The sequence below is a fragment of the Crocodylus porosus genome, unplaced genomic scaffold, assembly GCF_001723895.1.
Source record: "Crocodylus porosus isolate Cpor-Errol unplaced genomic scaffold, CroPor_comp1, whole genome shotgun sequence".
Classification (NCBI taxonomy): domain Eukaryota; kingdom Metazoa; phylum Chordata; order Crocodylia; family Crocodylidae; genus Crocodylus; species Crocodylus porosus.
This window is the reverse complement of record NW_017728925.1, coordinates 10,117,807-10,135,276: the sequence shown is the minus strand read 5'-3', so window position 1 is coordinate 10,135,276 and position 17,470 is coordinate 10,117,807. Positions and strand designations below refer to the sequence as shown.

The following is a 17,470-nucleotide window of genomic DNA, read 5'->3' as shown; positions in this document are numbered from 1 at the left end:
TCCGCCCACCCTTGTAACCTGTCTAGGTCTGATTGTAGCCTGTTGTATCCTTCCAGTGTGCACACATCCCCCCACATCTTGGTGTCATCAGCAAGTTTGAACAGGGTGCTTTTTACCTCCTCGTCCAAATTGCTGATGAAGATGTTGAACAGTGCGGGCCCGAGGACCGAGCCCTGGGGGACCCCACTGTCTACGTCCTTCCAGGTTGAGAATGACAATTATAAGAGAAGATGAACATTTTTATCAGTCATCAGGGACACTAACATGGGTAGATCCAAATATAAATGCATAAGCATTTAATCCTAATGTAAAAGTGAAAGTTTCATCATAAATTTTTCAGGTGTCTAATTACAGGTTTCTTACCTGGGAAAATAGTCTTCTCGAATAAGGAGCATCATTTTCCAGAACTGTACCTGGTACTGTTTCATGAGAGCATTGCCAGACACCTATGGCACAGAAAGCCACAGGGGCATATGAACATCAGGTTTCAGACATGGGAACTATATTCATGAAAAAGACTCATTTATATGCTGAAAGCAAAATGCTTGAGAATCCATTCAGTAAAGGCTGCTTGTACATTGCATCAAACTCCAGGAAAAATATTTGGACTTGACATCAAACAAGGAAAACTACTAAGGCTGCTTAAAGACATTAAAAACAAGCAAGCAAACAACCAACCCCCGCCTCCCCAAAACAGCACTCTACTTTAAAACCGGCGTGCTCCTGCATCAAACCCAGCACATGCCTAGAACAGGCATCACATTAGTTGGACCTGGCTTGCCTGATGTCTGTATAGATTGGGTGCTTTAGTGGGGCTTTTTTGGTGCTTTTATTTAACAGCTGATTCAATCAGCTATTAGATAAAAAGCACAAAAAGCCCTGCTGAAGCACCCAATCTATATAGATTGCTGCGGAGCTGGGTCCAACTAATAAGCTGCTTCTTCCAATAAAGTGTTTTTTGGGGAGAAGGGGTTTAACGTCTGCAAGCAGCTTAATTCTTTTGGAGCCCAGAAATAGTGATGCTCCTTTCTGAAACACCAAGATTGAAATGTCCATCTGCAGTAACAGGAATTTTGTTATGTTTGGTGGAATTCAATTTTTCTTTTTTAATAATTCCAATAGCTAAAAATCAATGTTTATTTCTAAGCATTTTTTTTTTTAAATTTTCAGGATTGCACAAAATTAGGGGTGTGGGGGGGTAGACAATTTAGTAATCATAGTATGCTGTTAAAAGTTTTATAAAATAATGTTAAAATATATATACAAAAATAACAACCATAAATCAAGAAACCATACCTGATCACGCAGGAGCTGGGCCAGGCTTGGCAGGAGTTTGCCCCCTGTTCTGATCATACAGGGGTGAGGCTGGGCTCAATGAGAGTTTGGTGCCAAATCCTCAGCTGGGACCTGGATAGTGAGCAGCTAGCAGCACTGGGCTCCTGGCTGCCAACAACCCTACCCCTCCAACTCACCCCTTCAGCACAGCCCTACTAGCATGACCATCAGCTCTTGCAGCAGCTACCCAAGCTGCTACCAGAGGAGCAGTTCACAGATGACACAGCACGGCTCTCCCCACCCCACCTGCAGGGGCTGGCATCTGAACATGTGGTGTCCCTTGCCCTGCATTTTCTCTCCCCATCCCAAATTTTTTTTGTCACCTTTCTATAAATGTCAATGATTACTGACAGAAATATTTTTCTTTTGTTCTGCAATTATCACATACAAATCAAGCTTTGTTGATGTTTATCAATTAAAAAAAAAAATCCTGCTAACCCTACATTTTGTCCATGTTAGAGGGTTTTTGTTGTTGTTGTTGGTTTTTTTGTTTTTTTTAATATTCCTGCATTTTAATGTCACATACTCTAATGTGAGGAAACTCACCACACACATTCCCATCCCACCATGTCATCAGCACCTTGTTTCCTCATCACTGCCATGCACTTCCGGTATGTTGTCTTGGAGATTCTCTATAATCATACTCCCTGCCATTACCTTCTTGAATCTCATTTTTTAATTTTTAGCTTGCTGCCTAGGTTCATGCTAGAACACAACACTCACCTCTAAGAAATCAAAGAGAAGGGTAGCCGTCACATCAGCCAGAGGCTCCATGTTCAGCATCTGAGCCAGCCAGCGCCAGCCATGATTCAGCCCATGAGGGTGTGTCTGAAAGAATAAGAAAGCTACTCGCATCTGGCAAAAAATGCCACCACATCAAAAACCATCAGATTTTTTCCAATGTTCATCTTTCCCAGCAAACAGTTATTCTAGGATAGCTTTTTGTGCTAATTTGTTTTTCCTGTTATAAGAGCCCTGCAAGAATTATACAGAAACAGGAAAATCATTGGGCTATAGCTACATTACAGACTTAAGTCAACACAATTTATACTGATCAGAGTTGTAATGAAGGATGAAGCCAGGCTGACAGTTGTATCAGAAGCTTATATGCTACATAATGTGGCACCAACAAAACTGCCCTTTTACCAATAGAGGTTGTTTTATCTAGGAGTGTGTAAATGTCAACTACATGGTTATGAAGCAAAGCAGATTTAGGGCACCTATACACATGATGGAGCTCGGCTCCAATGCGTGCTAATTAGTATGCGTAGAGTCTGTGGCAAGTTTGCTGGAGCATGTTAATTAATGCCTTCCAGCAGCCTCCGCATTGCATGCAAGCACCCCTGAGGCCATTTTGAAATGCAGGGATGCTGAGTACACAGTACAGTACAGTCGCATCTCACACATATTTAACTTATGCAAATTTAGTGACACACACTCGGCTGCTGGAGCTGGCCACTGGGTGCTGGCTGGGGCATGGTATGTAGCGTGGCACCGTGTGGTACTGCCTGCACACCGTGTGGTACTGCCCGCATGTGCCTGCATGCACTGGCTTTGCGGCACCGTACCTGCCTTGTCCGGGCCCTGCGGTGGCGGTGGCTGCTCAGTGCCAAAGCCCAGCGGGAAGGGCAATTTTTGCCTTATGCGCGGACTTCAGCACGTAACCCCCACATAAGATGCAACTGTACTGTATGCTGCAAGCACTTCAGTGTGGCTCTCAGAGCTGCTCTAATAAAAACCCCTGCCCCAGAGCACGTGTACAGATGCCCTTAGTGGTATCGTTGCATCGAGGTTATGGGTCCTTTGCCAGGAGAACATGGTGGCATTCCTGTACCAGTAAAGTACTTGTAGCATAGACATGGTATACTTATTATTTAAAGGAATTTATTAAAAGTATGTCCAGAAAAAAAATGTTAAAGGATAATTATCAGAAACTATTCATTGGTCAATTTTAAAAAGACTTAATATGACAGTATCCTTTTAAACATATTTTGTCTTCATTCATAATGGGTGTCTATACACACACTTTGGTGTTGAGGCGGGGGGCACTTTAATAAGAGTGGCCCTGAGAATCGCTTTAATTAAAGCGCCTGCAGTGTCATGTGTATTCAGTGTCCCGTGCTTCAAAATGGCACTGAGCTTGTTCAATGACCTTTAGTTAAAGGACCCCTGCCGCCATTTTGAAATGCAGGGACACTGAATGTGTGCGAGGCAGAGACTGCTGGAGTGCACTAATTAGCATGCTCCAGCAGACTTGATTAATCAAGTCTACTCTGACATGCTAATTAGCACATGTGGAACAGAGGTCTGTCACATGTATAGGTGCCCAACAACTGGATTAAAATACGTTTTAAAATCAAGTTCACATTATTCTTGTCTGAAGAACCCAAGTACTGCTTTTTAAAACCCTGCATACATACCCCTTGTTTGTTTCCATAAGGCCACCGGAGTTGAATAATAGCAGCATAAAGACGGATCATTCCAGACATCCGCTTAAGGAAATTATCTTGCTGTTCTACTTTAGAATCTGTAACTTGGTAACCAAGTGTCCTACGAATTAGAAAACAAAGTTAAGAATAAAGACGAATGATATGCCAGAACGTGAAAAAATTCTTGCAAAGGCTGCCTCTTCAGTAGCGGGATAAAGAATCTAATGTCAAATTACAGACAGCATGGACATGGGACTTGATGGCCCAGGAGAACTTTTTCAGTCCTATGTTCCTATGACAAAGAGGGAAACAACCTCTAGACCCAAACCTCCATTCCCGTGTTACCAACTCCATCCCAAGACAAATAACAGCAAGTTTTCAACATACAGTTTTCTCCATTTATGCTATTATGACTCTTTGCAATTCACCCAGTTTGGAAAGATCAGGAAGTTTTAGTTTTCGCTCTTGCTCAGCAGACTAAGGCAATATTGTATAAGAATATTTACATCCACTCTAAAAATGATTAGAGATTCCTTTTTTTTTTTTTTTTTTTTTTAATTTCAGTTAGATTAAGCTGGTACCTTCTATGATATAAAACCTCCTGGATTTGAGGGCTGTGTGTAAAAGCCCACCTGCTAGCTTCAGTTTCTCAGCCAATACCTGTTACCCCCTTGCAAAGCTCTGCTTAAGTCCTCTTATATGGAGAAGTTACCGTTGATAATCTTCCATTGAAGTCCCCTCCTTGAATGCAGGGTAAAATGGCACAGAATAGGGACACTTTTTATGAAGGTGAGCTAAGATGAGGTCTCCCACCCTGGGGTGTATCTCCCAGATTCCTGAAGCTACCACAGCAATTGGGAAAGCTGCTTCATGGTGAGAAGCCACTTCTTCCTCCCCTTGTTTCTGTAAATATTAAAAAGACATGCCACAGCCACTTCAAGTTAATTCTCAAAGATAAAACATTGTTATTGTTTTTTTAACTGACCCCCTTCCTTTATTAAAAGCTTCTAATGCTTCCACATGCTCCATAGATTATGGAATGATGATAAAATCCATGCCCCATCACAAGAGAGGGATGCCAAATTAGAAAGTGAACCAACACAGTTCAGCCATTTGAAAATGGAGAGTAGAAAATACCTTCACTTCTAATAAATGCTGAAATGTCGTATTAACAACTGTAGTATCTCAATTGGAGGTGTTGGCAGCTTATTCCGGAGATTCTGCAGTTAGGCTCTTACTGACACACTAAAAAGGCGTGTTTCAGTTTTGCCAAGTTACATGTTATTGAACACCAAATCAGAGTGCAGACGTGGATTTGTGTTATACTATACGTTAAATAATCAATCAACATTTTACTGGCACTGTACATCGTCCCTACACACTTCTCAGGAGTCCTAAGGAGCTCTACAAACCAAAGCATGAAGGAGGAAGCAGGGCTCCTCTTTTCATAGGTTTAAAAAGGATAATCTCCCATTCCCCCAATTTTCTGCCCGCCAATCAGCAATAAGTTCCTATATGATTAAGCTTTAAGTAGCCAAAAAAAAGGTCACCTTACAGAAGAATCTCTTAACACACTAGCTGCCTTTGACACCTCAAATTAACAAAAAGTTGCCTCACCACAAATTTCTCTGCCAGTTTGTAATAAACAAAATCCAGGCCCTGTGGGTGCTGAGTCACTGATACCATTCGCCCTCCAGATTGCACAGACTTCCCAGACAGCAGGTTATTGATCTTGTCAAATATCTCTCTCAACTGAGAGCCTGTAAATACATCAATAATACACAAGGAAGTATTAGATTAGAAAGTGGCCAGCAAGTAAGACTTAAATCAAATGAGACCACATCAGCCACCACAAAGTTAGCACCATATTCCGAAGGGAAGAAGTAAGATCCCCAAACTTCAACACTTGGAAGTCCTCTAAATCCAGTTAGTAGGTGTGCTCAAGTCAGTTACTTGCCATACAAATGAGGAACAGTCCATCCAAACTATGAATTCAGACAGCAAAGATCTGAACTCCATGCAGAGTAGTTCTCCAGCATGAGAACAAAGCAAAGCAGAGATACTATTCTACATAAGCTAACTGCCCTTATATCTTTATAGGATATCAGTATCTCTGCGGAGCCTCAGAATTTTCCTTACCTGCTATGGTGGAAATTTGACTCACAGGGATAGTGGCTGCCTTCTGGAGATCCATCTTGATCTTCTTCACCTGTATTTGAAAAGCTCTCAAAACCATTTCAAATAAAAAGACGTGATCAAAATCAAAAAGAGGCAGACCATAACAGAGGATACTACTCAAGGGACCCAATTCTGTGAGGAGAAACTTGTCACTGACTTCCACTGATTATAATAGGAGTTAAGAGAACTCAAATGCCAGAGGCATCCTGCTCCTTGAGGGACTTGGGCCAAAGCAGTGAATAAAAATCAACCCTAGAATCCCACAACAAGAGATCACCTGGATGTAGAAGAACATCCACACAAAGAGAGCAGAATTCACTCTGACACAGCAAAACAGAAGCTTAACTGCCAAACGAAGCTTCCATGAAAATGCAAGGAAAAGGCACTGATCACATCTTTCAGTCTGCAGTGGTCACCACTGTGCATCTGGAAAGTCTGAACATCTAGTGTCTGATTTCCCAAGATACATATATACTGTGTAGAGAGGACAGGATCAAGTCTACTGCATCTAAGAAGATTTGCTTGCCCACAGTCTTTTTTAATTAGAAGTCAGACATAAGTCAAGCCCTTATGCAGCTCAAGTCTTTGCTGTAGCATTTTAAAAAATTAGTTTTCTGAGAAGCATTAGTAAAAAGTAAATTGCTGTGAACACACAGTGGCCTCGGCTTTCACATTATACCGGTCTCAAAGTTTCAATCCTATTAAAACGTGAAGGCATCACTGAACCAATAGGGTTTGTCCATGCTTTATATCAGTAGTTCTTATTAATCATCCATTTGGGAACAAGATGGTTTCCAGGGCAAGGAAACTACAAGTGGAATGAGGCCCAAATTCACATACAAATAACCTATTTTCTCACGATCAATCTAGGAAGAGATACAGAAAACATGATACACTGTTGTTCAGTGGAATGATTTTGAAAATTCTGTCTCACTAGCTGTTTTAACGTCTTCCAAACAGCACCAGCTTCAAGTTGTTCACATGTTTATGTTTAAATTAGCTTAAAAAACAGCCTGGCTAAAAGTCTGCTCTACAGCATATTCGCAAATTCTACTTGCCTGCTCAAGAGAAAATGATTTTTGACAGGTGAATAAAGCATTTATTTTCTCATCATTATAAGGGTGGAAGAGGAGATTTTGGTCACAGGCTGCAATTTTTTTTCATAGTATTTTGAAAACTGTCCTACCCTATTCAACAGAGCAACAGACATGAGGCAAACAGGCAGGGAGCAGAGAAAGAAAGCTTCCCTAGCACAGCAGTGGACAATCTTTTCTGGCTGCAAGCCAAAACAACCCCTCAGATAAGAGGTGGGTGAGTAGGTAGGTGCTAGGGCTTGCCCACAGCTACCACATCGCTGCAGCAGCATGGGGAAAGCACCTGCAGCTGAAGTCCCGTCCTACTGAAGCTCCATGCCCATGGACTGGATCCAATGCCTCTGCAGGCCAGATCCAGCCCACAAGCTGTAAGTTGCCAACCCCTGCCCTAGCAATGTTAACAGTTATGACTCATACCTGATTGTCTTTGCAGTCTGCAATTCCACTGAAGGAAGAAATACACTGATCAGCAGTGTCCTGAAGCTCTTGATACCACTGCATTGTGCTCTCCTCAGCTTTAGTTTGAAGTCCTAAGGAAGCTGTATGAAAATAAGACATTGTCTGAACTAAAGGAACCTCCCAAATCCTACATGACCCATAAACTGTGCAGCTCTGTTCCTCTCCAGAATCCAATTAGAAAAGTTATGGTGATGCTTGACTAAAGGCATTGCAAACTGTAATAAATTCCTCCTTTTGCATACTAGTAACTGTGTCTGGAAGCTGGACTTCAGTCCGAGGAGCATTTTTATACAAGTATAAAAGCAGGAGTGAAGAATTTTGGGCTACTGTCTTTAGCAATCTAGGTACATAATCAAACATAGTCATTTTGTCCCACCACGCTGCATATTTGTCCAGGGTTGACGACTTCTGCTTCACTTAACATATGTTTATGCATCTTCACTGTCACCAACAGGTAAGTGGGGGGCATTGAGGCCCCCATAGGGAGGGAGTTGGGTAGGACTGGGTTTTGGGCTGCTGCCCAGCCAGGTGGTGCATGGGGCTTGGGGCCCAGGGCTGCAATGCATGGCTGCAGGGCCCTGGTGGGGAGTGGGACAGGACCATGGGCAGCTTGTCCAGGGTGTGGGGGTGGCTCCCAAATGCTGCATGCACTCCCAGAAGGCAGAGGGGACCCATGTCCCCCAGATCGGTACGTGGGGCAGGAGTGGGCTGCTCCTGGGGCCTCCGCAGCCTGGCAGGTGCTCCCCGCGTGGCAGGAGCGAGGGGCACAACTCCGTGTTGCCACACCCACTGCCGCTGTGTGCGGAGGGGACGCCTCACCAGGGCAGTGCGGAACTCGCAGTGGCAAGCAGCTTTCCTGCACAGCCTCGCTCTGCCCTGCAGTACTGGGTTGCACTCACTGGGCTGCAGAGGCCCTGGGGGAGGACAGAAGGGCAGGAGCCCAAGCCTGACAGGGCATGGGTCCCCGCTACACCCTGGGAGTGTGTGCAGTGGCGGGGAACCAGCCCCTCCCCAGCCAAAGCCTGCAGCAGGCAGGCAGCTGGGTTCCGCTCTGCTGCAACAGCTGCTGCCCCCTGATGAGGACAGGGGTCTGTGGACCTGAGTTCCTGGCCCTGTAGCCCTGGCGGCTAGGGGTCCTGTCTAACAGGGGATGTGGGTAGGGGAAAGGGGCACCAACAGGGCTATGAGAACTAAGGGGCCTTTCATTTTAATCACAGATTTGGGGGGGACAGGTATCAGAGAATCTGCAATTTTTTTTTATTTTTTATTTTTTTTAAATCAGAGAATCTGTTTTTTCAGGGAAAGCCAGGATCCCCATTGATGATGCTCCCTCAACCTACATGGTTCTCAATGGGTTTTTAGCCTAGCAGTACAATGGAGGGCACTGTAGTAGAGAAGGTTTTACAGGCGGGGTGGGAATGAACAGACCTTCTTTCTGCTGTTTCCCCCCTGGATGCTGGGCAGGGACTGGCGCCTGAGCCTTCAGCTGCTCTTTTTTCTGTAGCTCTTTCTGCCTCTCTCTCTCCTCTTCTTCATCCCTCCTTTTTTTCTCTTCCACTGCTGCAGCAATTTCCTGCTGCATGCTAGAAATTAACCCTCGCATTTCCTGCAGTACTCGCTCAGTGTTGACCACATCTACAGGAGAAGGGAATCCTCTCTACCAGGAAAGAACAAACAAGCAAGTTGAAGTCAGTTCTAATCCCTATATGCAAAAACCAGTAGATGACAGATAGCCCCCAGAACAACAGCACCCTGATACTTGAGGAAAAGCTGCCAATCCAATGCATGCTGTAAAGTCTTAAGCACTGTGACTGCCGTTTTGCGTTCATATAGGGCCAAGCACAATGGAGGTGGTCCATACTTAAGGTAACACAAATATTAACAACAAATCACAATGTCCACTCTGCCCAAGGTGCCATATTCAGCACAATGTTGTGGAAAGCCCTGAATGCGTCTTCCAGAACAAGCAATTGTCTGCCCCACTCAAGAGAAGCAAGTTTATGACCATTAGTCATTTTCTGCAACTGCACAATAGGCAAAGCATAATGTCCGTCTCCTAGATATGAAATGTACCAACAACTGCAGATTTTCACTTTCAAATCCAGAGATTCATAGATGTAGGGTCAGAAGGGACCTTGTAGATCTTCTAGTCTGACCCCAGCTAGGTAAACGTCACATTCTACATACAGGGAGGGGTTTACAGAAATATAAACCATTCAAGTGCCATAGGTTTAATACCAGCTTCCTTAGCACACTAAGAACAAACCAGCCTTGTATACTTGCCACCAATACAGGATCTAGTAACAGGACCAGGCAAGGCTCATTAGCAGGAATGGGAAATATTAAAGAAGACCACCACACTAGGATGGCAAGTCCACATTGTTCAAAGATCCAGATTATTCTCACCCCACTAGCCAGAGGCTAATTCAAATGCCAGATAAAGTCTGAATTACAAGACTTTCTAGACCCATTGAAACAGAGAACTGGCACGCCTAACATGTCCACAACAAATTCTAGAGTGGAACCGGTGTTTTATACATCAGCCAAGTTTTGTATATCAGTCTACATTTCATATGGAGAAAAGCAGCTTTTGTGAGAAAAACCTAAAGGCTGTAGGAAAGCTTGTGAGTGCTGAACCCTACTGAACACTGCACATTATTTAGCTCATAATTCTTTGAGCACTCACTCCAACTCCAAAACTGTCTAAGAAAAGAGAGATGTTGCATAAATATTTTATAGCATTTTTAGCAGCAAGTCTCCTTTCTCCATTAAAAGCTGCGTAAGTTTTTATAAGCCTTTTTCAAGGGAACAGCTCAAGAGTAGCAGGAAAAGATTCTCTCTCTTTTGAGACTGAACACTGCATACAACATGCATCAATAAGCTTTCCTGTACCTATACAGCATCTCTGGACCTCATGACTAGCTGACCTATCAAATTTCTAAAGGTTTGCTTTCAAGTGACAAGAAGTTAAAGTTGAGAGGAAATCTAGAGCCCCATTACCTCACTGGTGGTGCGAATGAGCCCTGACACGAGCCCACAGATCTGGTTGCCACGGTTACTGTATGCCGACAAGTCTATATTTGGCAAGTCTTTGTGCCTGGAATTGGGGTCAATCTGCTGGTTAAGCTGGAGCACCTCTTCCTGGATGGAATAGAGGCGGCGCAACCTTTCCTGACCTTCCTCCTTCCGAAGGCGCTCCATTTCCTCCTGATGTTGCCTCTGCTGTTCAGCCTCGCACAGCTTCAGGTTTAAAATCTGGAGAGAGCAGGGAATGACAATCAAAAGGTAGACAAGGTCTAGAAATACAGTATTTCGCAATTCTGTCTGCACAGTCCCTGCAGGCTCCATATAGAGGAAGGTTACTTAAGAAAAAAAAAGATCTTAAAATAATTTTCTAATAACCCCTCCTGGAGCCACCAGATTTGATTTATATCTCCATTGCAGAAATTCTGCAGAGCCTAGAATAACAACTGACATTACAGCTTTCTAGTGCAATCAACATAAGATTCAATACTTTTAGCAACATCAAGTCTCAGCGGGAGTTTGAAGAGTTCAGTCCAAATACTTGGAGAGAGATTTTAATGATGTGTAAAGGAAGGATAAATCCTTTCTAGTCATAAATGTACAACATCTGACTGCTTAGAAGTTAAGTAGGTTGGGGCAAGATAAATCCAACTGGAATCTTTGACTGGCAACCAAATGGGCAGCAGGAAAATGAAAGTAAAGACATTCCCAAGCCAAGCTTCAGGCAAAATTATCAAGATAAGTGAGATGACCAAGCAGCTCAAGCTACGTTGAAATACAAGGTCTATTACTACAGAAGAGATTGAAGACTGGAAGAAAACAAAAGAACTGCACTAAAAGAGGGGAAGCAAATTTAAATGACTTTTAACCCCCACATGCACTAAAGATGGGCAAACAGGTGCTTTAGAAACATGTTTATTGTTTGCCTATAAGGACAGTGCAGTAGTTTTGCTGGCCTACTCCTGCAATGCAGTCATATGCCCTTTACAATAAACATTTAATGGGAATATCTGCATTTCCAGGGGGGCTTAGCTGGTAAAAGGGGCAATACTAGAAAATGCATTTTCACTCCATCCACCCACTGTAAGAGGCATTACTGAAACAGTTATTCTGTGAATTCCTAAATCTCAGTGATCAGGCCAACCATCTCCTCCCACAACAACAGCACCCTTCCCAGGCTCAAACCTTTGCTCTGTGTCGATGCTCCTCTTTCAACTTCTCCTGCTGTCCTTGAGCTTCCTTGGAGCTTAAATACAGGCGGGGGGGTGGAAAAAAGTGAGCAAGTATTCTGTTCTTTGAAACATCTCCTCCCAAGACACGATCAGGATGGAGTACAAACAGCATATGGACATGCTACTTTAATGGAGACTTCAGTCAGATGGACAGTCTCCTTTATCCCACCCACTCAAAGCTGGAAAAGCATGAGAATAACCTTAACAGGCAAGCAGCTGCAGAACAGCCAATGTCTTAAACAACAACAAAAAAACCCCAAAAATTCATGTGGCTTTTTCTTCAGGAGATGATCAGCCTGGGGTCCTTGCCCAAGCCCCAAGAGATACATATTTCAAGAAGGGAAAGTGCATATTCAATACAACAGCATTTACTATCCGCACTGCACTACTGCTGCACACTATAGGTGTTGCTTTACATGGTAAAAATAGCTGTACAAGTTCTTATCTAGTTTGCAATCCATCTTTGTTTATTTTTGCCCAAAAGACCATTTTATACAAAATTTTAAATGCATAAAGTCCAGTATTTCAATCTTACTGTTCCACAGAACACACTAGCTACCCATTCTTATGTAGCTATTACATATTTAAAAACATGTTAAAAGAGAATTACTGTATCTGCAAAGTCATGCACTCAAAAGTTAAAAAAAATGCTGGCATTCAGGTTGGCTGGGCAACATTATTTTGACATGCTGGACACGGTTTTTAAACAACATGATAACATTCTACTTTTGCCACAAAGACCCTGGTTATTCATATTGTACAGGATGGATTGTGCTTAATGAATGAGCAGATACCCAGTAATTCATTTTTTCCTCATTATTCAACATGTGGCACCATGCTGTATTTATTGCACATTATTCAAACCCCATCCTGAAAATAAAATCAATTTCTTCCTAGACATTCCTCTAGTGCTCCATCACTACAGCATCTAAGTGCACCAGAAACATTAATTTATCTTCCCCACAATGCTTCAACTGTTCATGTGTTAGATTATCTCCCTCTCACCCACAGGGATCCAAGATGTATACTAAATTTAAAGTTTCTCCTCATTTTGAATGCCTAATTTGAGATGACTAGTACTTTATATATGTTCAAAGCACAATCCTCCCTAACCTTGGGAGTGAGGACTCTGTTTCTGCCCAACATCTGATTCACCAGCTTTCTGCCTGACCTGACCTTACTCCCCCTGCCCCCCTCCTCCCTTTTCTCCTGTCCCCTACTTTGGCTCTTTTTTCCCCCTGCCTTCTTCACCCCCCGCCCCACCGCACCTGCTTTACCTTTCGTTTCTCCTTTTTACCTATTTATATTTTCACATCCTATCACGCTTGTAGCTTCTCTCATTCCTGTTTTCCTGATCTCCCAACTATTTTCTTTTTCACTGACAGCCTCTTTTCTACCTTGTATTCTATCACCGTTATGTTCCCCTTTAGTCTTTTTGCCCCCTGTTCTCTTCCCCTTCCCCCCTCCCCACTTTACCTTTTGTCTTTCTAATTTCTACCTATTTACATTCTCACTGACATCCTGCCACACTTTTAGCTTCTTTCATTTCCTGGAGTCTCAGAACAGCAGAGACTCCCTATGCCTGAAGAAGGGTGACTGCACCCAAAGGCTTGCTAAACACTTTTTTCCAACTACTCAGTTGGTCTAATAAAAGATATCACATCTACTCAAAGAACCTTGCCTTTCTGCAGATCAGACACTTGATTTAGTCAGTCCCAAGTTAGCTGCCTTGCTAGATCACATACTAAAAGGCCAACCTCACCTTTTCTCCATCACTTCCTGCAGATCCTGGTACTCCTGATGCTGTTTTAACTCCTTCAGCTCATCAAAGCGCTTCAGCTGTTCATTTGCCATGTCAGAGACTGCCTTTGCCAACTGCTCTTGCTGCTCCTGCCGCTGTCTGAGACCCTCCTGCAGATTTCAAGGACAAGTAAATCATGTATTGTACATTTTGAACAAAACCCTGCTGACCTCTCAAGCAGGGAAATCTCTGGGGAGTAGGAGGGGGGAATTCCACATAAAACAGCCATGTTAGAGCCTTTGACAGAGACAGGAGCTATGATACAGATAACTGCTCTAACCCATATACAAGGCAATGGAGGTGAAATAACATGAACCAGATCAAAAAGTACCACAGTCATATTTTCAATTAGGACCATCCTAAATCCATAGAAAAATCTCTCAGTATTTTACTAGATAACCACACCCGGTAACAAAGTACCTCAGTCTGCCAAAATCAGTTGTTACCTTTCCTTTTAATCTGTGAACCTCCTCATACATCCGTATGCAGCCTTCTATCTCTGTAACTTTAGATGGCAAAACCACAGGACAGGATTTGTAGCTAGTCTCCAGAAGAATAACATTCTCATCGGTCTATGTGAACAGTAGATGAACAAAATCAGTGACTGACAGAGAAGACAGTTATGCAGAAAATCCGGTAAATCAAGTATGTTTTTCCAAACAACATAGCATGCACTATGAAAGTCAAAAAGCATCAAGGCAGACCACAGTGTCCCCGTCTTGAGTACTTTAAACACTAAGAAAACTTTGGTTATGAAGCCATAACACCCCTCTAAGATAAACTGCAGTTATCCCCATTTTACAGAGGAACTGAAGTAAGTGATCTGGCCACAATCACACAGGAAGACCCTGGCAAAGCATGAAATGTAACCCAAGTAAGCCAGTATTTTAATGATAGAGCACAGCCCATTAGTTCTAAAATGCCAGCTCTCAGTTTTCCCTTGTTTTTGGACTTCAGCAGCTCCTCCCCCTCCTCCTCCTGTGCTACTCCAGGCAGCAGGTAGCACAGGGAAGCGGTGGTGGCCATGCGCACATGTGCTGGGCACCACATGCCTACCCAGGCCAGAGGGAACCTGCAGCTATCCAACTCCTGCCCCAACACATGAGGCTCCAGCTTCAATGCCCACCCACTTTCCAGCCACTTGGCCACAGCAGGTGGCTGCTCATTGTGCAGTGAAGCTGTGCATGCTGGCTGGGGCCAGGGCCACTGGATGGTGAAGGGCAGATCACCCCTGCACTGCACCACCTGGGTGAGTTCTGCTGAACATGCCTGTTCCCCCACCCCCACAGCCAGCTCCAGGGACCTAGCATGCAGACGACCCCACCGCACATGAGTGCAACCTCCCCACATACCCACTCCTTCACACCCCGACACACACAAGAGTAAGACTTTATTTAGAGCTTTTTTGCAATCATCTCTATATATACTACTCAAAAACAAGTCAGGACAAAATATGTTTTGAAATAAGATTAAAGTGTGTTACAGTAAATGTTTGATTTTGAGTATGCAATGGTTTTTTGTATCTATAATTTGTTAAAATCTCTTCCGAAAGATTTGTGTGAGAGCTTCTCAACAGCTCACCAGAACTCATTAAGTGGCTCTCCAGCCAAAATAATTGCCCATCTCTGCCCGTAGCATCTGGTGCCATCCCAGGGTGTACTTCCAGCTCTGGCAGCACAGATGCTGAGGGAGGTCACACTGAGACACTGGATGCACTTATGCTCCAGTGACTTGGCAGTGGCAACTGCTATCAGACACCAGACCTTGTGATGATGGGGTAAGTATGGACAAGGCCCTGATCTCTGAGCACTCCCACAATAAACTAACAGAGTAGTGTTACAAGACCATCATGCCGTCTGTGATCAGACACGCTAAGGCACAGGTTGCCATGCTCCTTTCATAAGCAGCTTACATACACAGGATGTCTTTAACTACCTTCGCTTCACTCAGTGCCAGAGATGAAAGTGGAGAGGAGTCTAACTGGCTGGCAGGAGAAGCAGTTTTTACAAGAGAAGACAGCTGGTCTTCCAGGGGAGTGGATTCATTGGGCGTAGAACTTCTGGAGACAGGAGTTTCCTGTATAGACTGGGCATTCACTCGAGCCAGAACCCAGCCAGAATAAGAAGACAGCTTCAGAGGGGGCTTGCATCCTTCCAAAATATCCTGGGGGAGAGAGAAAGAAAGAGTATTTTACATACTAATGGAAGAATTTCTAAGGAACCTGCAAAACTCAACAGTTCAACAAAAAAGGAGAACGACTCATGCAGGTCTCGTTCATGATGTTTCTCTGTGCAAATACTGCTACCTTAACTAATAAGCAAATTCCATGTTCCTTTCAACCAATTCTATAAATGTATCCATATTTTCTTCCTTGTTGCCATTCATGCATAGAACCACCTTCTAAGAAGGCCCACAAAGCCGCTTATACTTCCAGTTACATCCCCAACCTGGGATCCACTTCTTCCATAACACCAACAAACTAGCTGACTACGTCATTCTGCTATTTATTTCACTTATCCTAAGGCTTACACGGTGGTATATACAGAGGCAAGTCTTGAATATTGTGAAAGATGGGCATAAAGTCAGCATAACTGAATTTAAGCACTGTTATGACAGAATAGAAAAAGTAGTGTGGTGGAAATAAATGTAGCATAGTTCAACAGAATAAGGGCACCAGTTAACTAATAAACTAGATACCTATCACTACCCTGATTGCCTTGAAGGATGGGGAAAGGAGTATAACATACACTCATCTTTGTCTTTCTGATCAGCAAAGTTTTTTTCAGAACAGAGACTGAAAATTTCCTCCATTTCAAAAACATTTGGTATATTTAGAGCATCCAAATCTAGTCCAAATCCAAGCAGATTTCAGAGCATTTATGGAAAGAGCCAGAAGAAAGATCTTAAGGAAACATCAGGCCTGTGGGGTAGGAGTTGTTCTTAGAGCCAAACTGGACACGATGCAGGCAGACACAAAATCATCCCGAGCACCCCAAACAAGGGACTGACAGTACGTTTTGGCTCATGTTGACAGAGAACTTACTGAGCACCTAGCCATAGGGAACCAGACGTGCAGTAACAATGTTTTGGAAAGATCACCACTCCCCACATCCAAGTCTGAGGAGAATTCTCTTTTTGACCCGGGTAATCTTCCTCTCATCCAACACCCACCACTGAAAACAAGCCTCCCACAATCAGATACAAAGCTCCACAACCAGTCACATTTGGCAGTTAAAAAAAAAAACAGCTTCCATCCTTAACCGCTTTCAAGTGAAGCCAGGTGCAAAGCCTTGACATTTTACACAGGTTTTTGGCAACACCAAGCCTGGAGAGGCAGCCAGGAGCAACAAACTCTGCCTGGAGGGGGATCTTCACGTGAAACCCAGGGGTCTTTCACAGAGCAGCACTGGGGAGGGGCTGTGCACTGATCACGCTGGTGTGGCCTTTGCCTGCAAGCTATCAACTACTTTGTTCAGTGAGGAAAGGGAAAGAGGGAGTCAGAGATGATCAACAGTGAGGCTGGCATTGGCACCAAGGTCCTCTGTCAGCAGCCTCCAAGCCAGGCGGGGAGCGCAAGCCGGGACGCGGGAGGGGGACTCTCCCCCAGCCCAGCCTCGTGCGAGTCGCAGCCACAAAACCGGCTCGTCCCTGCCCCGAGCCGGACACCTCGCGCTCACCTCGCCCCTTAGCCAGTCGGGGCAGTAGCTCAGTTGCCCTTTGCTGGAGCGCTTCAGCGCCTCCAGGGTCTCCCAGCGCTGCCGCTCCGACGGCATCTTGGCTCTGTCAGACCCGCTCCCGCCTTCAGGAACCACCAAGCAAAGCAGCACCACGACCCCTCACGCTCTTCCACTTCCGGGTCACGCAGCCTCCACCCCCTTCTGGCTAACTGCTGGGGGGCGGGTCGTCACCTGCGCCTTT

General features: G+C 44.1%; 1 protein-coding gene across 2 annotated transcripts in view; it reads right to left on the bottom strand.

Moving 5' to 3' along the window:
• GLE1 (GLE1, RNA export mediator) overlaps window positions 1-17,401 on the bottom strand; it is a 20,659-nt gene extending 3,258 nt beyond the window's left edge. The window contains exons 1-15 of one of the 2 annotated variants that reach the window (XR_002102178.1): window positions 17,230-17,401; window positions 15,488-15,715; window positions 13,999-14,124; window positions 13,514-13,662; window positions 11,705-11,765; window positions 10,496-10,750; window positions 8,924-9,152; window positions 7,454-7,575; window positions 5,904-5,973; window positions 5,382-5,524; window positions 4,477-4,667; window positions 3,756-3,885; window positions 2,059-2,163; window positions 1,297-1,407; window positions 364-446 (exon numbers count right to left, since the gene is read on the bottom strand). Coding sequence is in view for 1 of the 2 variants with exons in the window: in XM_019540731.1 (XP_019396276.1) it covers window positions 364-446; window positions 2,059-2,163; window positions 3,756-3,885; window positions 4,477-4,667; window positions 5,382-5,524; window positions 5,904-5,973; window positions 7,454-7,575; window positions 8,924-9,152; window positions 10,496-10,750; window positions 11,705-11,765; window positions 13,514-13,662; window positions 13,999-14,124; window positions 15,488-15,715; window positions 17,230-17,325 (1,988 nt within the window). In the remaining variant the exon portion in view is untranslated. Of the gene's footprint in view, window positions 1-363; window positions 447-1,296; window positions 1,408-2,058; window positions 2,164-3,755; window positions 3,886-4,476; window positions 4,668-5,381; window positions 5,525-5,903; window positions 5,974-7,453; window positions 7,576-8,923; window positions 9,153-10,495; window positions 10,751-11,704; window positions 11,766-13,513; window positions 13,663-13,998; window positions 14,125-15,487; window positions 15,716-17,229 lie in introns of those variants that run through there. The other variant, XM_019540731.1, reaches the window with a different exon arrangement.
• Between the last annotated feature and the right edge of the window lie 69 nt (window positions 17,402-17,470).